The sequence below is a fragment of the Heloderma suspectum genome, chromosome 2 (assembly GCF_057233095.1).
Source record: "Heloderma suspectum isolate Gila_16-S chromosome 2, 16-S_ref, whole genome shotgun sequence".
Classification (NCBI taxonomy): Eukaryota; Metazoa; Chordata; class Lepidosauria; order Squamata; family Helodermatidae; genus Heloderma; species Heloderma suspectum.
Window position 1 is genome coordinate 251,869,624 of NC_139459.1, and position 22,795 is coordinate 251,892,418.

General features: G+C 44.2%; 1 protein-coding gene across 4 annotated transcripts in view; it reads left to right on the forward strand.

The window, feature by feature from the left end:
* Positions 1-22,795, forward strand: part of LARS1 (leucyl-tRNA synthetase 1) — a 59,981-nt gene that overhangs the window by 29,680 nt on the left and 7,506 nt on the right. For 2 of the 4 annotated variants that reach the window (XM_084838748.1, XM_084838749.1), the window contains exons 16-31: positions 1,380-1,465; positions 1,670-1,735; positions 1,823-1,905; positions 2,552-2,690; positions 4,519-4,731; positions 6,053-6,110; positions 7,170-7,233; positions 7,810-7,993; positions 8,183-8,273; positions 9,602-9,742; positions 9,914-10,054; positions 10,276-10,386; positions 12,722-12,832; positions 17,742-17,846; positions 18,604-18,699; positions 21,408-21,540. In XM_084838748.1, the coding sequence (XP_084694874.1) occupies positions 1,380-1,465; positions 1,670-1,735; positions 1,823-1,905; positions 2,552-2,690; positions 4,519-4,731; positions 6,053-6,110; positions 7,170-7,233; positions 7,810-7,993; positions 8,183-8,273; positions 9,602-9,742; positions 9,914-10,054; positions 10,276-10,386; positions 12,722-12,832; positions 17,742-17,846; positions 18,604-18,699; positions 21,408-21,540 (1,822 nt within the window). The remainder of the gene's footprint in view (positions 1-1,379; positions 1,466-1,669; positions 1,736-1,822; positions 1,906-2,551; positions 2,691-4,518; positions 4,732-6,052; positions 6,111-7,169; positions 7,234-7,809; positions 7,994-8,182; positions 8,274-9,601; positions 9,743-9,913; positions 10,055-10,275; positions 10,387-12,721; positions 12,833-17,741; positions 17,847-18,603; positions 18,700-21,407; positions 21,541-22,795) is intronic. The other 2 variants (XM_084838750.1, XM_084838751.1) reach the window with 1 other exon arrangement.

Consider the following 22,795-nt stretch of genomic DNA (forward strand, 5'->3'; position numbering starts at 1 on the left):
CAGACTGGATATCTTTGCCTCTGTGGAGGTGGCTTTGTGAGAAAAGTGCTGCACCAAGTCATAGCTTTAGTCACGTTTTGGTCCCTGCCCCAAGACAGTAACTAATCAAGTGGCTGATGCGCATAAGTCCTATCCAGATATCACACAGGTGGGTGCACCTTCCCCAGTCTTTGTCTGGAATTTTCCCCCTCCCCACCCTCAGAATTTCCTCCCCTCTGCTATGGCCACCTGCCTACCTCCATGCTCACCTCAGCAGCAAGGAAGTTAGAAGATCAGGAGACTTTATCTCTTGTTCTCCCGCTTCCTCACTGCTAAGGAGAGTGCAGTGGTAGGCAGAAGTGGTGGGGGTGGAGGAAGAGGAAATCCGAGGTAGGTGGCAGAAGCAGCAGGGAACAGGAGGAAATCCCAAGCAGGGAAGATGAGGGGGGGAACACAAGGGAGTCTGGTGGGCATACCCGGGCCTGGCAGGTGCTATGTTGCTGGCTCTTGCTCTGACTGGACAGGTGTTCTCTTCCCAGCGCTCCAGCTTGTGCTTGGCCAAATCAGAGGGGGATTTTCCCCCCGTTTCTGCCTTCTCTTTCTAATATGTCTGGGTATATTCTGTCTCAAGTTCACCCATGAGATGGAACTGGGGAGGAGTCTGATAGCACCAAACTAGGTCACATGATCCCTGCCTTTGCTGGGCAGTAGGAGGAGTTAACCCACAGTTAGATGCCTCCATCATACGAAACCAGAAGGAACCTTGACAATAAGGAGGTCCACTCTGTTTTGATTGCCTGGTGTTGTGGATCTTTAAGATTATCTTGATTGTGGTATTGTTTGTATTGTGTCAGTCCGCTTAAACATTCATTCTGGACAATCCATGTTGCACAAAATTAAACTCCATAATACATGCATTAAATGCATGTAATGACAATTAGTCCTATTCTGTTCATAGGAGAACCCACACATGAGTTGAAAGCCATGTTACAAGGGAGGGTTGGATTAAAGCGTCAGAAGAGGCTTCTGAAAGAGGCGAAAGCAGTTTAGACTCCCCCTGTAAACTGCTTTAGCCTATTCCAGAATGCCCCCCAAACACCTCCTGATGTCAGAGAAGCACCGGCTGAGAACCTTTCCACAGCCTCACAGAGAGGAGACTTGAGAGGTCAGATCTCCCTTCCAGATAGACACCCCCTCCCCCCCCCCCCCCGGAGGGGAAGATCTGAAAAATCTGTTGGTCCTGGGAAGCCCTCCCAGACGTCATAAGGTTACAGCCTGCGAGGGTTCTTAATAAAATGGAATTCGGGATATTTGCATAGCTAAAGCCACTTCGTTATTTCATAAGATTCCTTTTTGTTATCACAGCTTAGTAATTCTACTCTTTTGTTATTATTATTCAGGGTGAAGCAATGATTTATATGGAGCCGGAGAAACAAGTCATATCGAGATCTGCAGATGAGTGTGTGGTGGCTCTTTGTGACCAGTGGTGAGTTGGAAGTAATGGCACAGCATGTTTTCCCCCCTGTCTCAGGTTTCCTCAGCCAGGCACCTTCCAGATGTGTTGAAATACAACTCCCAGCATCCCTAGCCATTGTGGCTGGGGATGCTGGGAGTCGTAGTCCAACACATCTGGAGGCTACCAGGTTGAGGAAGGCTGCCCTATGTTATAACTATTTTTGTCTGGTTTTAGGTACTTGGACTATGGTGAGGAAAAGTGGAAGCAGCAGGCTTATGAGTGTCTGAAAAAGCTTGAGACGTGAGTTTTGGGGAGTAGGGGCAGGGAAGGTGTGGGTTAACGTAGAGCCAGGAGGCACTGCAAAAATGCACGCTCTACTCTTCCCAGATTTTGTGAAGAGACAAGAAGAAATTTTGAAGCTACTCTAGGTTGGCTGCAGGAACATGCCTGTTCAAGGACCTATGGATTAGGTAGGAAGGGAATCAAACTTCCCTGTTGTTCAGTTGGAAACACTGCTTTGTTACATGACTCTTTCAATCGTTTCTTAAAAACATACCTAATTGATGTATAGTGGGGCAGTGTATGCAGAAAAATTAACATTGCTCATGATGAACTCAAATCAGGACTCTGCTCAGTTTTTTCATATAGAAGCACTTTCTGGAACAGCCTTCTCCAAACCAGCCATTGGCCATGGTGGCTGGGGATGGTGGGATTTGTAGTTCAATATATCTGGAGGGTGCCAGGAGGGGGAAGCTGTTGTAGAGATTCCTAGTACTTCATTGAGAGTTTGATTCAAAGCTAATTTAGTATTAATCAGTACAGCTTTCTAAAGAGCCTAAGCGTGTTCCTTTCAGGATTCCCATTTAAGTGGTGTATAGACCTGTTTCCCTCAGCTCCTAAGATGATGATTTACACATTGCTGGGCTAGTGGCTGCAAACAGCAACAATCTGATACCGGCTGAATTACCTTAGGATGAAATGTAGGAAGTGATGTAAAAGCTTTTTGTTGACAACCAAGGCATTTAATAACTGTAGCCCCAGTAATTTGCTACCCCCCCAATAATTCTAGGAAATTAGAATGCTGATTAGTAATGAACACATTTTGTCATCTTGTAGGTACTCGTTTGCCTTGGGATGAGCATTGGTTGATAGAATCTCTCTCTGATTCTACTGTCTACATGGCCTTCTACACGGTTGCTCATCTCCTACAACAGGGTAATCTCCGTGGACAAGGAGAGCCTCCATCTGGCATTAGGTAAGAAGGAAAGGGTGGTAAGATGGGGTCCACATATTCTCTTCCAGGGAGCCAGTTTTGTGTTTTATTAATTACAATTAAAGATAATTAAATCCACTTCACATAGATTTGCATTGCATTGCATTGCAATGGGGAACCTAACATACACTGAACCTGCAGATGGTTGGAAAAACTAGTGATCAGAATTACCCCCCCCCCCCCCGCCAGCAACTATTTTTTTAATGTCACTTCTTTTTCCCCAGGGAAAGAAGAAAGACACTGGGAAGAGAGCCAGATGGCTAATCTTTTTTTACTGGCTATCTGGTATAAGATCAACTATCCTGTTAACTTATGTGGTCCCCATTATATATTCAGTAGCTATTTATGTCTTCATGTGTAAAAGCTATTATAGAACCTTTTAGATGAAAGCTCTCTCTTCAGGGCCCTTTTTACATTAATAGAAGCCCAATTTTGGCCTTCCAACAATATTTCTGCCCACAAAGTTAAGGCTAGTCCCATGTGGCATAAAAGGTAGATGGTGAGGGCTTTTCTTCTGATCATGATTACAGTCTGCATTCACATCAGACCACCCTTCTTCATCCTTCCTGGCCATTGACCATGCTGACTGGGGCTGAAGGGAGCTGAAATTCAGAACAACTGGAGGGTCCCAGGTTAGGAAAGGCTGCTATAGACTGTAAGCCAGGACCTGTTCTACTTGCTTTAAAATCTCTCTGTCTTATTTATTTGTTATAGAACCTAATGAACTGGGGTTGATGGTTGTGCAAAGTGCCCCTGTAGTATCATCCCCTTACTGCTGTGGTCCGTTGCAATCTGAAAGTTTGAGAGTCAGTTAGATGGAGCAGGCCTGCCTTGGGTGAAGCCGCAGATGGGCGCTTTAGAAATGGGGATTTTTAGCAGTATTTCATTCCCTGCTTTCCTTTTAAAACTGAAGGAAAGCTGAAGCCTAGAGGATTGGTTCAGATTACAGCTATTTGTGCTTCCCAAGAGAGCTTCGGCTATTGAGCGGTATAGAAATAAATAAATAAATAAATAAATAAATTTCCAAAGATGGCTTTTTCAAGAAACAAGAGTGTGCACAATTACGTGCAAAGCTGGGATGGTAACGGAAGATTTCCATGTATGTGAACTCTACTCTAATGGCAGATGCTGGCATTAGCACTAGTCACGCTACAGATGGGATTCAAAATGGAGAGTTTGCGGGGAGGCTGCAGGTAGTAATTTGCCACTATCTTTCACATAGTGTGCACTATGTGTTTGCTATATTATGTATTTATTTCTTTATTACATTTCTAATCCACCCAATAAATAATATTGTCTGGGTGGATTACAAACAGTTAAAAAACTAAAGAGTTGTATCCCTAGATTAAATGTTTATCAGCTATATCTAATTTTGAGGAGTCAAGGGGTAATCTGTTTGTACTGTAGTTCTAGTCCCCACTCTAACTTGACAGTGTCTGACTTCCGGTATGCTTCATATCTGCTTTGTCTTATCACCATCTTTTAAACACTTATCAATCAGCCTAGTGTTATAAGAACTGCGATAAAATGGCTTTCTTGCTCAATTACAACCTTTACCTTGTTTTGGGACTCCCATAATTAATTTTTAAAAATTAAAGCAGCTCAGTTTGAAGAGCAAGGGCAGAGAGAGCTTGTCATCGTGGTAGTGCATGAAACATAGGAGGTGTATCTGACACTAGGTGAACTTGAATGACCCAATCAAATGAAATGCAGGGGCTGCACAGTGTATGCTTAGTTAGCAGCATAATAGATGCTTAAGGTTAACTTTCACTATTTCCTTCTTTTTTCTTTTTTTTCCTAATATACACAGGGCAAGCCAGATGTCCAAAGAGGTGTGGGACTACATCTTCTTTAAGACAGCTCCATTTCCTGCAACAAAAATCCCCAAGGAAACTTTGACTAAACTAAAGCAGGAGTTTGAATTTTGGTATCCGGTGGATCTCCGTGTTTCCGGCAAGGACCTTGTTCCAAATCACTTGTCATACTACCTTTATAACCATGTGGCCATGTGGCCGGATCAAAGGTTGGTCTGACATTTTATTGTATTTTATTTTATTAATCGCCCATCTGGCTGGTCGCCCAGCCACTCTGGGCAATGTACAAGCATATAATAAAACAGTTTAAAACAATAAAATTCTACAATAAAAACATTTTCTAAAATACCCTAACCCACCCCAAATACCTGCCTGAACAACCACGTTTTTAATGCACAGCGGAAGCTCATTAAAGAGGGGGCATGGCGGAGTTCCCTAGGAGGGAGTTCCACAGAGTGGGGGCCACCACAGAAAAGGCCCTCTCCCTCGTCCCCACCAGTCTAGCTGTCCTGGCTGATGGGAAAGGGAGAAGGCCATCCGAGGCTGATCTTGTGATCTTATGATCTTATCTTCATAATATGAAGTCATATCAAAATAGCCTCCTCAGCTCTATTTATGCAAATAATACATAGAAAACCTATGTCAAGTTCAATACAACCCTGAAAAGGCAGAACAGTGTGAAAAGTAAATTGCTCCTGTTTGCTGGAATAGACCCATGAGATATCATTGTGGGATAAAAGTAAGGCCACCAATTTATTAAATAGCTGATATGCCCAAGGGCTGAATTCAGTCTTGGCGAAGCTCTCAGGGGCTGCATTCCAGTGGTGGGCAGGACTGAAGGCAAAAGGGGTGGAGCATAGTTCAGCTTAATACCAGCATATTTTAGTTTAAAGCACTTACTGCAAGTAACTAAGTCTAAGGACAAGTATTTCAACCTTTTAGGATAGTGGGGAAAAAGTACAAAAGCTGGGACACTACCAAATGATGGATGCTTGGGGGGAAAAGGGTGGGGCTAGGGAAAAGGGAGGTGTGGCCAGCCATCCGGGGAACCCCAGAGAGCGGGATTGGGGTGGCAGGAGGGCCGAATTTGGCTGTTCTCCCTTCCAATCCCCCCCCCCACAGATTAGCTGACTCCTATCTTCTCCTGCTTCCCTGATCGGCGTGACCTTGTCCTGATACACTGCCAAAGAACAGTAGCTTTTTTTGAGCAGCATTTGGCGCTCATGTTCCATTGGTTCTGTTAAGGGTTGTATTCCTTTAACATATGCGTAGCTCTGATTGGTTTTTGAGGCTTAGCAGTCTTTGAGCCTTAGCCTTCGCATTTTAGCAAAGATAAAGTACTTGTGCTGCATCCCTTATTATCTTGAGGAGTGCAGTCAGTCACATAGCGACTCGTGTGGGAAGACCTCTTGCCGGCGCCTAACTCAACTCTAGATGTTTGATTTAAAGGTAACTAATAAAGAAACTTCTCTCTCTCTCTCTCTCTCTCTCTCTCTCTCTCTCTCTCTCTCTCTTGGTTTTTGAATGCAGTGAAAAATGGCCTCTAGCTGTGAGAGCAAATGGGCATCTCCTCCTGAATTCAGAGAAGGTACATCATTTTGTGTAGACTGTATTAAACATCTGTGATGGTCAGGACTGGCAGGACAAGATCATATCTAGTTTCAGAAATGTTGTAATTGTCGGACTATCTAGCGCACCGTATTTCCAGTACATTTAATGAACAGATATCCCCTTGCTTTCCTATGTGGAAAGTGCCTGTCTAAGAATATTTCTTAGCAGAAACTCTGTAGTGCCTGTCTAAGAATATATAATTCTTGGCTGTCCTTCTTAGGGAGCAATCCTATGCGGATAGATGGCCACCTCTGAACTATCCAATGCACAGCGGGAGAAGAGTGGAGGGGATGGTCTCCTCTGCACTCCAGCCACCCTGCAGTTGCGGCCCGACAGCCAATTTTGGCTGTCTAGCCGCAGGACTTTGGAGTGTGGGGTGGCAAGGCCGCACAACACATAGGAAGTGTCATATCAGCACTTATGAACACCCCGCCCCAGGAACGCCCCCTTTTGCCCCCCTCTACGCTGTTCTTACAAGCGCGGATCGCGGGGACAATCCATGCTGCCAGCAAAGGTAGGGAGGCGGTTCTCTGGGAACCGACCAATCCTATGGCCATCTAGCTGCTGTCTAGCGGCCATAGGATTGTGCCCTTAATATCTGAATTCCATTTTCCAGAATTTGTTAAAACCTCTCTTTATCCCAGAGCTACTTTGCCCTTGCATGGTCAAAAGAAATGTCGGCAGGACTTTTAATAGACCGAAGGTTCATAAGATTTTCTAAACCTGTAACAGTGAAGATCCTTTAGCTCAAGAACGATTAGATCTGACTTTTAGAACTTAACCATAGAAATCTTTTGGCTTGGTAGTGTAGGTAGGACCCAGTGATGACAACTTACCCCATGTTTGTTTTGCTCCTCTTCCATACTTGGTACGTAGCAAATGTTCACCCATATAGAATCAAGCCACAATGCTGATATCGCCAAGAGTGGTCTTTTCAACTTACTTGTTTCAGGGGAGTTGAATTTCTTAAGGTTCTCATGGATAGCCATTCTTTAAGTTGGCTCACCTCTCTGTCTTTAATCTTCTCTTACCACAGATGTCTAAATCTACAGGAAACTTTCTCACTTTGAGTGAAGCTGTTGAGAAGTTTTCTGCTGATGGTAAGAACATATGACGCATTTGAAGAATTCTGCTAAACGTTTGGCCAGATTATACTACCATCAGTGGCACGATAGCTGTCTTAATGTCATGTTTTGAAATGGAGCACATATATGTGTGTCTGAATAAGCAGCAGCTTTCCCTGTCCATGGGAAAGAGTCACCTTTTTGGGTTGTGTAGGCAGAGGTCGTTCCGCGTGTCCTCCTGAGGCAGGAGGCCTGGCGCAATGCCATGCGTCCTTGCTGTTGCTTTATGCATGCGCTGTGCTCTCTCACACCAAAAATCATCCTGATATGTCATGGTCCAATAATTCCACCCTGTGGAAAGCCTGATGGTGTTCTCCTGTTGGCTGTTTGCTTTCTGAAGTGTTTTTGGGGTGGGGGAGGTGAGGGAGCGGGAGGAACAGTTTGTAATGATACATGTACTTCTGCCTCAGGAGCAGGAATGTTTAGCCTGCTCTTGCATCTCAGTGGGAGCCATGCCTCAGTGGGAGTCGTGTGTGTGTGTGTGTGTGTGTGTGTGTGTGTGGGGCAGCTGATTCTCTGTGGCTCTAGACCCAAAACCTGTTTTCCTTCTAGGCATGCGGCTGGCATTAGCTGATGCAGGTGATACTGTTGAAGATGCAAACTTTGTGGAAGCCATGGCAGATGCTGGCATCCTCCGCCTGTACACATGGGTGGAATGGGTGAAGGAAATGCTTGCCAACTGGGACAGTTTAAGGAGTGGGCCTGCCACCACCTTCAATGACAGGGTCTTTGCCAGGTACCACGAAGAAACCCCAGGTTTCTACCTTTAAAAAAGTTCGCCATATGTGATCTTTTTTCTTCCTGTCTCTCAGAACAGTTTTGCACTGTCCTGTTGCATCACAGGCACTTGTATCTTGGTACATCTCCTTTATCTGGTCTAACTCTTTCTCTTGTTCTCCTCCTCTGCCTACCCAACTCTGCCCAGTGAAATGAATGCAGGCATAATGAAGACAGATCAAAACTATGAGAAGATGATGTTTAAGGAAGCTCTTAAAACCGGCTTCTTTGAATTTCAGGTAGGCTGCTGACTCTCCAGAGCACAGGACCTTAACATTTCTATTTTACCTTCTAGCCTAAAGACTGTCAAGGCAACGTAATACGCATTTAAACTGTGCAATAACAGCACATTAAAAATACCAGTATTAAACCAGCAGATAAAACAAAAATAATGCTACCATGCTTTTCTATCAGATGTTGTACCCCCATTGCCTAGGATGGAGAGATATGGAGATTAATTATGTAATAAATAATTTTTATTTTATTTTAAATGAATGAATGAATGAATGAATGAGGAGCTGCCTTATATGAGTCAGACCATCTGTCGGTCAACTTGAGTATTGTCTCCTTTGGCTGCTAACAAATTGGCTCAAGATAGACCAATGGTCTAAATGGTCTAAAAACCTGTGCCCTACCAGAAGAGGAAGAATGGTCTTATTCAGCCCTGCTATTTGAGACCTTGAATGGGAGATGAACTTGGACCTTACACGTAATTTGTCCCTGAACTATGGCCCCTCCCATAATGGCCTACCTGCTTTCGCTATATCGTGGAGCACAGATCTGGCCTTGTAATAAATGGGAGGGTATAAATAATATCCCTGTGGTAAACGATCTGTCTTTGGGCATTATGCTTCCACAGGACGTGGTTTCTGCTTTGGCAAGCAGAGAGTTACAGACGTTTGCCGGGCGGTAAAGAGGGAGGACAAATAATTAAAGACAAAGAGTGTTTCCTTTATCTCTCTCTCTCTCTTTTTAACAAAGTAAATTTGCATCAAGGATAGACAGATTAGGAAATCTGTTCCCGCTTCCATGATAAAGCAGGAAGTTTTTCACATAGTCCATAAGGTGTCAGTAACTCTCCAGCCTGTCTGCTCGGCATATTGCTTTGGTTTGTAATGAATTGCTCTGATTCCTTTACACAGCTGACTTTCAGGAGTATGGTTCGGCTGGCTGAACTATGTGCATAATGATAGATCATATTTATTGCCTCTTTTTTTCCTTACTACTTAATGGTAGCTTTTTATGTGAGCCATTCAGAAGGTTAGTGCCTAATATACAGTTACAGTTATCCTTGACTTTTATGTCTGTGCCGATAGATGTCTCTTTTAAGAGCCATAATAATGTAAAGCTGTATAATGTCCAACTGGCAGAATTTCATTTGGTCCTAATCCCAGCTGTTGGGTTTGTTTTTTTTAAATTAAAAATATGGCCCTTTTAATAATCCACTATGGGATTATAAGTAGTTTATATTTTAAGGACAGATTAAAGCAAGGAAATGGTCTTCTACGCTATGCATTTCTGTGACAGTCAGAATGTTTTAGTGGTGCTTGTGCTGGCTCTCTTTCAGGCAGCAAAAGACAAGTACCGTGAACTAGCTATAGAAGGGATGCACAGGGACCTGGTGCTCCAGTTTATCGAATGTCAGACACTCTTGTTAGCTCCCGTCTGCCCCCATGTGTGTGAATATATTTGGACATTGCTGGGCAAGGTACTGCTGCTTACTTCACCAGGGAAATGTGTGTGTGTGTGTGTGTGTGCATATGTGTGTGGAGGGAGGGAGGGAGGACTTGTATGTTGCAGAGAACGGTGGGTGGGGGTGGTATTGCCAAGCATTTCTTCTCCCCTAATCCCAGCATATGTTGTGAACTGCAATTTAAAGACGGACTCCATCATGAAAGCGTCCTGGCCGGTGCCTGGCCCTGTGAATGAAATACTGATCCGCTCTTCCCAGTACCTCACAGAGGTAGCCCATGATCTCCGTCTGCGCCTCAAAAGCTACATGGCACCAGCGAAAGGAAAGGTAAGTGCCTGTGACCCTCTTCTCCTCCTTCTAAGGGCGCCTTCCCCCACCGTGTGCCCTCCAGATGTATTGGACTACACCACCCCGTGCTGGAGATCCCCCATGCTGGCTGCGGGATGCTGGGAGTTGCAGTCAACACATCTGGCGAGCACCAGGTTGGGGAAGGCTGCTCCAAAGATGCATGCACTCTGCTAAGAAAGACCTGCCTTCATGTTTTCTAGAAGGGCAGTAAAGAAGCACCGCAGAAGCCCTCCCACTGTACCGTTTATGTGGCCAAGAACTACCCGCCGTGGCAGTACACTACGTTGTCTGTCCTGCGCAAGCACTATCAGGTGATCATCCTATTTGGGGGGAGCGGGAGGGGGGGCTATGTTTAAAATGTTTATATCCTGCTGTTCCTTCAGTTGAACTGCGAAGTGGTTTACACCCAATTAGGAACTGTATTAAACGCAGCCCAACAGCACAAGTAGCCACACAGAACAACACGGACTTATTGAAGTTTGTAAGAAAAAGCAAGAATCTCAGCTATCCCCACCTCCCCAGTTTATTCCATTATTCTCTCTCTAGTTGTGTGATCCCCCCCTTCCTTATTGACAGTAGAACTAACTTGGCATCGAGTTTGTTGAATCTAAGTGGGAAAATATGTGTTTCCTCTCCTTTTAATAAGGTTGTGCAGGTATTGCAGTGTTTGGTAGCAATGTCCTTTTGAGTGCCTGATTAAGTTTGCCATATAATCTCATTCCTAGTAACACTTTGGAAATGGAACATGGCCTCAGTTTCTTATTAATCTTTTGTACATGCAGAGCTTAGTAAGCTATTTCCTTCCGTACCAATTGTGCTGCAGAAATATTGGCTTTGTCAGACTAGGCAAGGTGCTCTAAACTCCACTGTAGTCTTTGAGTGTGATAATTCTTTGGCTTCGCAGGAAAAGTATGGGAGAACAGTGCGTTCTTCTGTCTTATAACTAACACAGTGCAAAGAAGTCTGACTTTAAATGGAGCAGTCCCTGAATTCTTGAGCTGCTGGAACTGATCCTTTAACTGCTGTGGGGCTCAGGAACAACAGCACTGCTCAAGCACAACAGCTAAGCACCCCGAGTTGATTTGTGAACTCGCTGTGTATTTTCTAGTTGCAGTAATGCAGTTAAATTAATTTCCTTTTAATTGGAAACAAGCACATCTTTGTAACTCAGCATTCGTTGCCATCAATCCATATTGGAGAGAGAGAATCTGAGTCTTTCGAAAAGGACAGGATGAACTGTAGTTTTTCATCTACTGTGGAGCTTGTGTCAAGGGAAGTGAAATGGAAATGAGAGGAAGTTGAGGCACATCACTGGCTGATAGTAGGTAAAATCCCACAAAGATAGAATCCGAGCTGACTGAAGCCCAATGAGTGCTCGGAGGTGAGACTCCTGTACTCCTACGACATCTATTTTACTTAGTGGTAAAACTTTAATTGATTTTCAGATTTAGGAACATAGAGTATAAGGCAGCTTCCAGTGGGTAGTATACAATGTTAGTCCCACTTAGAGTAGACCCATTGAAATGAATGAGGGGTACATTAGTCACAACTAGCTTGACCCATTCATGTCAGTGCGTCTACTCTATGTAGGTCAAACATTGGGGATTGGGAACGGGAATCTACCCATTGGAAGCTGCCTTACACTGACTGGCGGCAGCAGCTCTCCAGCATTTCAGGCAGGAGTTTTTCTTCGCCCATCCAGGAGACACAGGAGATTAAACCTGGGACCTTCTGCATGCACAGCATGTGCTCTGCTACTGAGCTATTGCTCCTCCCCTTAACCTACAACCTTTTGTGTGTAAAATCCCGTCCTTCATCCCAGGAGTTGAATGCAGTTCAGCAGATCTCCCTGACTGTAGTCCATCTCTGTAGTCTCTAACCACTACCCCACAGCGGTGGTCACCTTTTTTGCAGCAGCTCTACATATCTGGCAGGTGAGGAGGGAGGGCGGATGGTTGCAACGCTGTTGTGGTGGCAGGGAAAGTATGAGGAGAAGCAGGTGCCTGAAATGGAGGCGTCTTCCCGCTGCAGAGGGAAGCTGAGCTATTTCCCAGCACAGGCCTTCACGAATTGCAATCTACCCTACCAAAAGCAACCCACCAGCCTTGAATTATGGGCTACCAGGTGTTTAATTAACCTGCTTCCCTCCACATCCTGTTTCTGTAGTTCCCAGCTTCCAGTCAGAACCTGGGGGCTTATGGAGGTCCTTGTAACCCTTTATGCATAACTGCTGAGCTGAATTCAGCTTGGTAGACTACAGTTTGTGAAGGCTGGAGCGAATATCTGTTCCTAAACGATTTAGGGCAAAGCAAGATATTTCGGGTGTAGTCACATATATAGAAAGAAGAGTTTACAGAATAAAATGTTGTGGTTTCCTATATATTTTTCTCTGTTCATTAGAAAAATTTTCTAAAAAAGCAGTATTCAAAGGGAATTGGAATTTGAAGAATTCTTGAGAGGGGAAAAATGGATTTCATGGAAATGTATCTGAGCATGAAGGGGAGTATAGGGACAGCACGTTTTGGGCAGAGAATTACAGAAACAAATCTCAAGGAAGCTGAAGTGAGGGATGCATGTGCTAACCTCTCAAACTACAACGGTCATGTTAATAGTATAACTGGGTCTCCTGTCTGTGTTTTGTTATAGACCAACAGAGGGCAGCTACCAGACAACAAAATAATTGCCAGTGAACTCAACTCCTTGCCAGAGCTGAAGAAGTACATGAAAAGGGTTATGCCTTTTGTTGCAATGATTAAGGTCAGCCTTTGTGCAATTTATTTCTAACAGATTGGAAAAACCTCTATAAATCCCATTTACTGAAATGCTTGTGTCTAAGGTTTAAAAGAACCCCTAGAAATTATGCAAATATTTCAGTTACAAGGGAACACAGAAGTGAAAGAAAACCTCAACATAGAAAATAACTTCAAATTGTCGTTTATTTATTTATTTATTTGTGAGGAAATAAATAGGGAATCTAGGAAAGTAATAACTGCAGAATCCAGGTGGCCTATGCAGTGGAGTTCTCTGGGCTGCTGCAGCTTAGAGGTTTTATGACCATTTTGATAGCTCTGGGTAGGTATTCATCAAAATGCTTTCATTGATTGCCAGTACGTCTACAGCTAGTCATGCATAAGAACAGTTATGGTGCAAAACTATCCAGACTGTCGCCAGCCTCCAAAATTGGAGGCTGCTGTCTATCCTATGTAGGGTGGCTGGAGCATGGAGGGGATGCCCCATGCTCCAGCTGCCCTGCATTTTGGCTAGATGGGCAATTTCGCCCGTCTAGCCACGGCTTCGGAAAGGGAGGAGGGAAGGAGCCTGGAGACCCAATAAGAAGCTGCATACAGCAGCTTCCGCGGTCCCTTCCCTGCCCCCGGGACTGCCCCCTTTTCCCCGCCTCCGTGCTGGCTACAAGAGGGAGGGGGTGGAGAGCGCAGTTTCTGAGCTCCAAGGTCAGAGTCCTGGTTCTGATCTCGGTTCCCAGAAACTGAACAATGCTATCTCCCCCCAGATGCTGTTCAGGGGTGTGAAGGTTTGAGACCTACAGAGGCAAGGAAAAAGGTTGGGCCTCTAGAACCCTGGAGGTGATTTTGTTGGGAGAGGGTATCCCTGAGAGTAGTTTCATTTCCCTGGTTAGGGTTCAGTTTCATTTCCCAGTTAAGTTTCATTTCTTCAGGTTTGAAGCGGTACTTTTGGTTTTGAGGGAGGAGGGTATATAAAGAGAGCAAGAGAGCCAGTAAGAGCAGAGTCAGGGAAACCAGAGCCTGAAGAGGGAGCAGGAAGAAGCAGCCTGGAGAAGTATAAGTACAGCTATGGTAAAGGAACTGGTGTTTTGCAACTTTTATTTTCTCTTAATGCCTTTTGTATCACTCAGCTCTATTCTGTAAATACCTTTAGTTGTAATTTGCTTGCTTTCATTTACCAGTAAACTGTTGTGGTTAACTCCAAGTGTCTGAAGTGCCAATCATCCCACATCTACAGCCTAAACCCAACATTATTAGGAAGGGGAAGTTTAAAAGAAGGAAGGTGGGACTCTTAAGGAGGCAAGACTTGCTCAGGGGGTCCAGGCCATAAGGGGAACCCTGACAAGGGGGCATAGTATTGCTCTCTTATGCAATTTGCTTTGCTTTTTAAGAGCACAGGGCCTAGTTTCTAACAATAGGTCTATTTCCTCCATTAAACACTCACGATTGCTTAATTTTTAACCCATTTCCTAATTGACCTTCTGCTTTTGTAGTCCTAATAGGACTGTGCTTTAAATTTCAAACAAGCTCTCAGTCCAGTTAATAACTGCAAAATTTAACAGAAGGCCCCACAGAATTCGAATCAAAATAGAAAATTATATTAGTGATCTCATTTTATTTAGCCTGGTTACTTGGACTGAAAATCCCACTTCACTGTTATCAGTAGAAATGAACCCCCTATCCTCACGGCTCTAGAGTAAGAACTCCCATTTTTCTCCATAGCTTGGGGCCACAACAGTGCACAGTAATCTCTCTACTGTAATGGAGCAAATAATTAAAGCATGATTATTTTATCTTGGCCATATTTTCAGTCTCTCACCAATGAAACCTCCCTCTAACATGTATTAGCTGAAGTATATGAGTAGTATCAGTAGACTGTAGGTAATACATTTAAATCAATTGTTATTCTTAATGATAATGCATGGATGATGTCATGTCAGTGGGCTGTGGATGCAGACCGACATGAGAATGTGAGAAGATGCTTCACAAGATGCTGTAACTTAGACATTGGTATATTCTTAATGATTACCACGTTCATAAGAGTCCAGTGCTTTTTTAAATGGTAACGATCGAAAAGAAGAATGTGCTGTGCCTGTCAAAAAAGTGTTGCTTTTATTTCTTGAATTGTAGGAAGGAGCATTCCCCATGCCCAGTACTAGAAGCAGGGTTGTTTAGGGGAGCAATCAGTCTTGTCACACTATATCAATGCCCGTCACCCAGTCTTTCCTCTTCTGAGTCCAAGACTGATATAATAAGCATAAAGCTTGCAGACTGACATAGGAAGGTTAAGTTAGCTGTTACTTATTCTCATCATCATTGTTTGCTTTCTTAAGCCAAAGTTACTCAATCTCAAACACTGTTAAGCCCTATTCAAGCATTCAGTAAGCGTGCAAGGGAATACCTCCCCCACCCACCTGTGTTGACTGGGGAAAGTTTGAAGAGTAAATGTAATGGCGTTCACCTTAATGAGATTACAGAGCTCCATGCTATCAGGAACCCTGATAAAGCGTGTAAGAGGTACAGTGTATGTGAAGGTACTCATCTCCTTTGCCTTGGAACAGTGTGACCTAGTTCACATGTAACAGCAGCAAATTGTGGGTTAGTTTGCCCACGTTTTGCTATGGCATGTGCTGCATGCATGCTGCTGCCATTTTGAATATGCAACCTCCAATGAGAGGTTGCTCTGTGATGTCTGAACCCAGACACTATGGGTAAATTACAGGTTAAACAACCCACAGTTAACTAATTGTAGTTGTTAAAATGGCGGCAGCACACATTGTGGCTGATCATGGGTTAATTAACCCAATATTCGCTGCCGTTATGTACAAATGTTGTGTTGCTTCCCAGTCCTCTTGTTGGCACAAAGGGCCCATCAGATAGTCACTCACTGCATGTGCATTGTGAACTGGCAAAAGGAAGCAAGTACAGAACAAGACTGAGAGACCTTGAGCGCCAATTCCTTGGGCCAGCACTGGAAACTGCAGAGTAGATTGCCTGGCAGTTAAAATTCACTGACCTTTTTTTCTATGTGTTATTCCTGTTAGGTCAAAGAAGACTTTGGCATAATAAATTAGTTTCTGTCTTAACAATGTGGAATGAACCACACTTGATTTCTAAAGCATACTGGGGAGGCAACAAATTAAGGGTGTAGTTTCTGGTCTTGGGTCAGAGTGACTTTGTCCGTCTCCAGATATTCAGCAGGGAAACAAACTATACAAAGGGAGGAAGAGGCACCTCGGAAGGGCAAGCTTTACAATTGGACGTGCCACCAAGGATCAGTAGAGCTTCAGCTATTGGGTGGCATAGAAAGCAAGCAAACAAACAAACAAACAAACAAATAGTTTGTTTGAGCTAAGAGCAACCTTCTCAGTATCTGCTCCCCTTCCTGCTTGCCTGGGTAACAGTAGCTCCATGCCAGTCACCTTGGGAAAAGCCTTTCAGTTGATGGGAGGGTGGGTGAGGTTCTTCATTCCACTATTGTTGCACTTCTAGCCAGCCCTTCTGAGACAGGAGGATAGGCAACCTGAAAGGAGTGCTATTGTCACTAGCTTCCAGATAAACTGAACATCTTCCATAATGTTTCATGAGTCCCATTTGGCTTTGTTTGGACTTACGGATCTGGGAACTCTGAATAAAGTGCCCATTCTGTGACTTACAGCACTTTGCTCTTGTGGCTATTTCTGGGTCAGCGTGGGTCTTGATTTCTCACAAAATTGGATTTATGGGGGGTTGTGAGAGGGAGGAGGGGCAGTTGTCACTTTGTCCACAGTATTTATAAGCTGCCCAAACCACAGAATTAGGGGGAGGGCAGTGGGTCAGTGTTGTGACCTGTGTAGATGTTCTAACACAGCTCATAAACTGCACGTTGATGAATTTGCTTTTTGTGGCAGCCTCTATCTGCAGAGGCAACAGAAGGCTCCATGGGTTAAGATATGATCAAGTCACCTGGCCCTCAAGCTCAGTCCTGTTGGACATCTTGGTGTAAAGGAAGAATAAAATGGCAGCTTGCTGAACAGACTTGCAGTCGGCTTATTTTAAATAGGTTTCTAAGGGCGCAGCCCTGTGCAGATAGGTGGTCGCCTCCGAACTCGGAGGTGACCACCTATACAATACAGGGCAGGAGAAGCACAGAGGGGATCGTTCCCTCTGCACTTTTCCTGCCCTGCATTTTTGGCCAGACAGCCAATTGCGGCTGTCTAGCCGCAGGAGGGCAGAGCGGAGGAGGCGGCTGCTGGACGACACATAAGATATGTCATATAGGCATTTCTGCCCTCCCTGCCCTGGAACGCCCCCCGGAACGCCCTGTTTTGGCTGCGCCGCGCTTCTCTTGAGAGCATGGGCATGGGGCTTCTCTGCACTGCCTGTGAGGCAGCATGGAAGGGAGGGAAGGTTGGTTTTTCGGGAAACCAAGTGCAGGCTCTGAGGTCGGTTCCCGGAAAACAAGATATCCTATGGCTGTCTAGCCGCTGACTAGTGGCCATAGGATTGCTCCCCAAGTGTACTGTTGCAAAAATTCTCTGAAACTAAAACACTATGATCATTTAGGGCGTAATCTATGCATGTTTAGATGGGAAAGAGTCCAACAGTTCCCAGCATTCCCCAGCCAGCTCTCCTCGCTGGGGAATGCTGGGAGTTATAGGATGATTTTTTCTGACTAAATGTGTATAGGATTGCATCCTTAAACGTTAAAGCTTTAGTTCTTTCCCATTAAGTGATGGGAACTTCCATCCTTCTATCAACTGCGATGGCTCTGCAAGGAGCTTGGTATCCATTTGCTGCCTTCAGTGAAGTCTGTTGGGAGAGTTTTGTTCTGCCAAAGGCTGGCTCAGCTTTGCTCTTCAGTTTCACCACAATGACTCAATTTTCCTCCTTGTTTTCCTTCCAATTTAAAATATATGCTCTTCCTGCTTTGGACATGACAGGAAAATCTGGAGAAGAAAGGGCCGCGTGTTCTTGATCTGGAGCTGGAGTTCGACGAACGGGCTGTCCTCATGGAGAACATCGTCTATCTGACAAATTCTTTGGAAGTGAGCACTTTTTAAGGAACACTAATGGTTCAATGCACTGAAAGAGCCTGAAGGCACAGTGTTGCCTTTTTCTGACTTAGAGTTGCCCATGAACATTTGATTTTTAAATGGTGTTTCAGCTTTCAGAAGTTACTGGTCTCTAGCTACAAGTAGTGTGTGTGCACAGGGATGGGTAGGACTCTTAAAAAAAAAAGGTATGCTGGTAATCATCTTCTCTGAGTCATGATGGTCCAATCCTGCATGGTGCACTGAATGTTGGAAATACTCTGTGAACAAGTTCACCCAGAATTGGACTTCTGTAGTCGATATCATTGACCTTCCACAAGAGAGATGACTTTCATCAAATACAGTCAGATGTTTTCTGTTCTATTATTATCTTACTGTGTCGGTACTTAAAAGCATTATCCCCATTTAGGTTGCTCTACTCCCAAGGTGAAAATATTGTTTGGGAGTTCTCAGCCATTTTAGTGCAGCACTTATTCAGGATCCCTTCTCCAAACAGAACGGTATCTGGCTGTACTACTGCAGGCTACTTGGAAATATATTTAAGCCTGCAGTAAAAGTGCCAGATTTGAGCCTGTCTTGGGCACAATTTACCTGAAGTATCTTCAGTTAGAGCCCTCATTGTTACAAGGAGGAAAATCACATATTGGCTTAAATTAAAGGTTTATTTGTTACACCCCTGTCCAACTGGTCTGTTCTTCCTTCTGAACTACTAACGTGTTGTGGGGATTCCCCCCCCCCCTTTCTTCCAAAGCTGGAACATATAGAATTGAAGTTTGCTTCCGAAGGAGAAGAAAAAATTAAAGAAGACTGCTGTCCTGGTAAACCATTCTGCACATTCAGAGTAGAAGTAAGTTTCTAAGTCTACTGCCTACGTTGCTTTCTTGTTCTGCTCCCACAGAAGCTTGGTCCCCAAGTGCATCGCTTTATTGCTCCCGGAATGAATCGATGGAAGCTGTTCACTTACATGAGAGGAAGCAAAAGGATGCATCTGCATGAAACCTCTGGGGGAAGTCATCCGGAGGTTTGGGCTGAAGTGTCATCAGGATGCAGATGATACTCATTCAGGAGTGCTTTCTACCAGCTGCAGCCCTATCTGGAGAATTCTGACCTTGCCTCGGCTATACGTGCACTAGTGACAACCAGGCTAAACTGCTGTAATGTGCTCTATACGGGGCTGCCTTTTAAGACAGTTTGGAAACTTCAGCTGGTACAGGACCCAGTTGCCCAAGTATTGATACGTGTGCTCCAGCTGCACTGATCACTGGTGTATTTCTCAGCCCAATTTAACATGCTGTTTTAACCCTTTAAAGTTTTAAATGGTTTGGGTCCAGGTTACTTCAATGACTGCCTTCACCCATACCCATCTGCCCACACTTTAAGACTGGCAGTAGAGGCCCTTCTCACTTTCCTGGCTCTGTGAGCAGTCAGATTGATGGGTACGAGGCAGAGGGCCTTTTTTGTATTGGCCCCACATCATTACCAACTGAAGACCATCAAGCTCCATCACTACAGGGCTTCAGGAAAGCCCTCAATTTTTTCTTGGCCTTCTCCTGGGTTGTGTATTTTACAGGATTGCTGACTGGTTCTGACTGCAGTTCTTTTGGTTTAGTATTTTGGGGATGGGTGTCTGTTTTATTATTGTCACTGGCTTTTATTAATTTTGATTATTGTAGTGTTTTATCTTGTGAGCCACCTTGAGAGGGTTTTGTACCCTAAAAGACAGCCTAAAGATATGCCAAAATAAATAGACAAAATCAGGAGTATGATTGGGGTGGGGACTAAGCCTGATCCAGATGAAGGGGGTGAAGCTTGATGCTTTAAAAGCATCAGGCTTGGCCCCTTCCTCAATAGTGTCTCCTGTTAATTTCCCAATAGAGCTCATTAGGAGCCACCCAGAGCTGAGCTCGTCCCTATCTGGACAGACCCATCCCTTGATTTGGATATTCCACACCACCCCATCCTCAAAACTCCCACTTCTTGGATTCACCGAAGTGTGATGCTACAATGGGGGCTGGCTTTTATATAGCTTGACTGCTGGCTCTGTATGTGTGTGAAGAGCAAGTCTGTATACTGGAAGGACTGGTGTGTGTGTGTGTGTGTGTGTGTGTGTGTGTGTTCTGGCCCAGCCATCCATTGGTAGCAGTCATGAGCTGAGTTTGCTCTTACTTCAACTTTGTCCATATGTGGTATTTTATTTTTCCCCATGTGAGTGAATGGTAGTAATAATGCAGAAACTGGAGGGATGCACTTGGCAATACTAAGTGCGGGGCGGGGGGAATAAACATGCCCTCTGTGTTCAGGAAAGGTCCAGGTTGTGCCCCTATCAACAGTATCTTGTTGTAGCCCATTTATGTTGTCCCATAGAACTTGGCTCCTGCTGGCCTATCCCACCCCAGAGTTTCATTTCTTGGTGTGATACTAAGCATGATGCTGGAGTGTGGTGGCATTCTGGGAACTGGCATTTAGATATGTTAACATCTAGTGTTGTATGTTTTTGCACTGTAATCTCTAACTTGTATTGAATGGGGGACCCTAGAATCTTACTGAGTTCTGTCAATCACAGATACCAGTAAGGGCATTGCCAGTTTCAGGTGGTAGAATAATCTGGTCTTGCCATTGGAAGGGATCAGCTTTTGGCTATATTTCTCACTCTTTTGTTACAGCTGTGGCTTAATGCTCTTTGTGTACTTGCTGTCAAATTGCTAGTCAAATTTGTCAAATTTATCCACACCTCACTTGGAGGTTGGATAAAGGCAGGTTCCTTTATTAAAAGCACCAAAGGGAATTGCTGAAGCTCAAACCAGAAACAGGCAATGTATGCACTAGTGCTGGGATTCGGAATGTGGTCTAGCATGGAGTGAAAAGTAGGTGTTAAGTCTACAGTTGAGAGCCAGTGTGGTGTAGTGATTAGAGAGCCAGGCTAGGACCAGGGCAACACAGGTTCACATCCGCACTAAGATGTGAAGCTCACTAGGTAATCTTGGCCTAGTCACTAAGAGAGAAGATTTAGCCTAACTTACCTCACAGGCTTGTGAAGATGACATGAGTGGAGAAGAACCAGGATTGCTGTCCTCAGTTCCTTGGAGGAAGGGCAGGATAAAAATAAATACATACGTATACATAAGTAGCCAGCAGCCATTCCAACAGACTGTACTGAGGGAGATGAGAGAGGGAATCAGGGCCATTCCACCAGCCCTGCTGAAAGACTCAATTCCCTTCGTCTTCCCTCCCCATTCCTTTTTCCTTGTGTGTCGTGTCATTTTAGATTGTAAGTCTGCAAGCAGGGGACTGTCTTGTTTTACTGAGTACATGTAACCCTCTCTGGGATTCTTTTTCGCTGAGGAGCGGGATAAAAATACTTTCAGTGAATAAATACTGAGCATTTCAACTGCTGCTGAAAAGCATCATCTATGTATCATTTTGTGCAGATGGAAGCAAGCCATACTAGCCAGTTGGGATCCAAGGTATATAGTGATGAGTTCAGAGTCCCCGCATTCCAGATGGCTACTGTTTTACATCTTGCTGAGTTTCTTCTGTCTTTTTATTTTCTTACAGCCTGGTGTGTCTGTCTTTCTGGTAAATCCTCAACCAGCGAATGGTCACTTTTCTACAAAAATTGAGGTCAGGCAAGGAGATGGTCGAGATGCAATAATCAGACGCTTGATGAAGATGGACAGAGGAATCAAAGGTAACATTCAGGCTCAGCTTCAGGTTTATAGTTCAGCCACCTAGGTTTCTGCATTCCTACAAGGTGGCTTGACTACTTAGTGCTGCTTATCAAAAGTTCATTTTCTTGCTCACTTGGTATTTCCGCAGAATGAATCTAATTAATAGGAGAACACACACAAAAGTACATCCCTTGTTTTTGTTTTTAAGATTTTATTAGTTTTCCAAAACAAGATTAAACAAACAAAGAGAAAGAAAATAAAAAGAAACACATTGGATTTAAATCTACTTACTGACAGGGGGGCTGTTCACACAACACGCTAACCCACACTCAGTAGTTGAGTGTGGGTTGTTTGTCGAACTGCAGGTTAGCATGTTGTCTGAACCCAGGACATTTTTTGCAAGGTGGGTTATCATGTTGTCTGAACGCAGCCAGGGTGGCTTGTTAACCACCCTGAACAACCCAGCAACAAACCATGGGTTCTTAAAGTGGCTTGTTTGAGAAAATAAGCTACACTGCATGGTTAACAAGCCACCCTGGCTGCGTTCAGACAACACAATAGCCCATAGTTCAAAACAATCCACACTTAACCACTGCGTGGGTTGTGTGAACAGCCTCAGAGAATAGTACATTTAACATATATGTATATTTTTTCCTTTTGCCTTACATACCTTGGAATCCATAGGCCGCTTGGAGTTTTTCTTTATAATTCTTCACCATAACAGCTTGGGGTGTTTTTTTTACTGTTTTTATTGGGGTTTTCTGTAGCACTGTTTGGATTCAACACACTTTACAATATTTGTCAGCCTAAGGTGAGGCAGATGCTAACGAAAGAGAGTGCTTGCTATACTCCCGCATGAGGTTTTCTTGAACCTCAGCACTTGTTTTTATAGAAGCTACCTTTCTTTTGAGAGCAGTAAAGGTTGCTGTTGATACCATTTTACATACAGGTAGGAATGGTGATACATCAACCTGTTTTACAGTTCATGCTGTAAATAATATTGTATTTGCCTAAATATTCGAGTCAGACCCCATTCGTCATGATGAAAACTCTCTAGACCAAAAGTCAGTGGGGTGTAGCAAAGCAGGCTTAGTGTTAACTCATTATCCTAAATGTTCCATTCAATCCCTTCATAATTAAATCTGTTAGTTTACACTAGGGGCTTTAAGGAAGGGCATCAGGCAGGGACTAAGGCTTGGAGATAAGTGCAGATTGGGTACCTCATGAACCCACATCCGGGGAAGGTCCTACAGAGCTTTATGGTTTGGACCATGA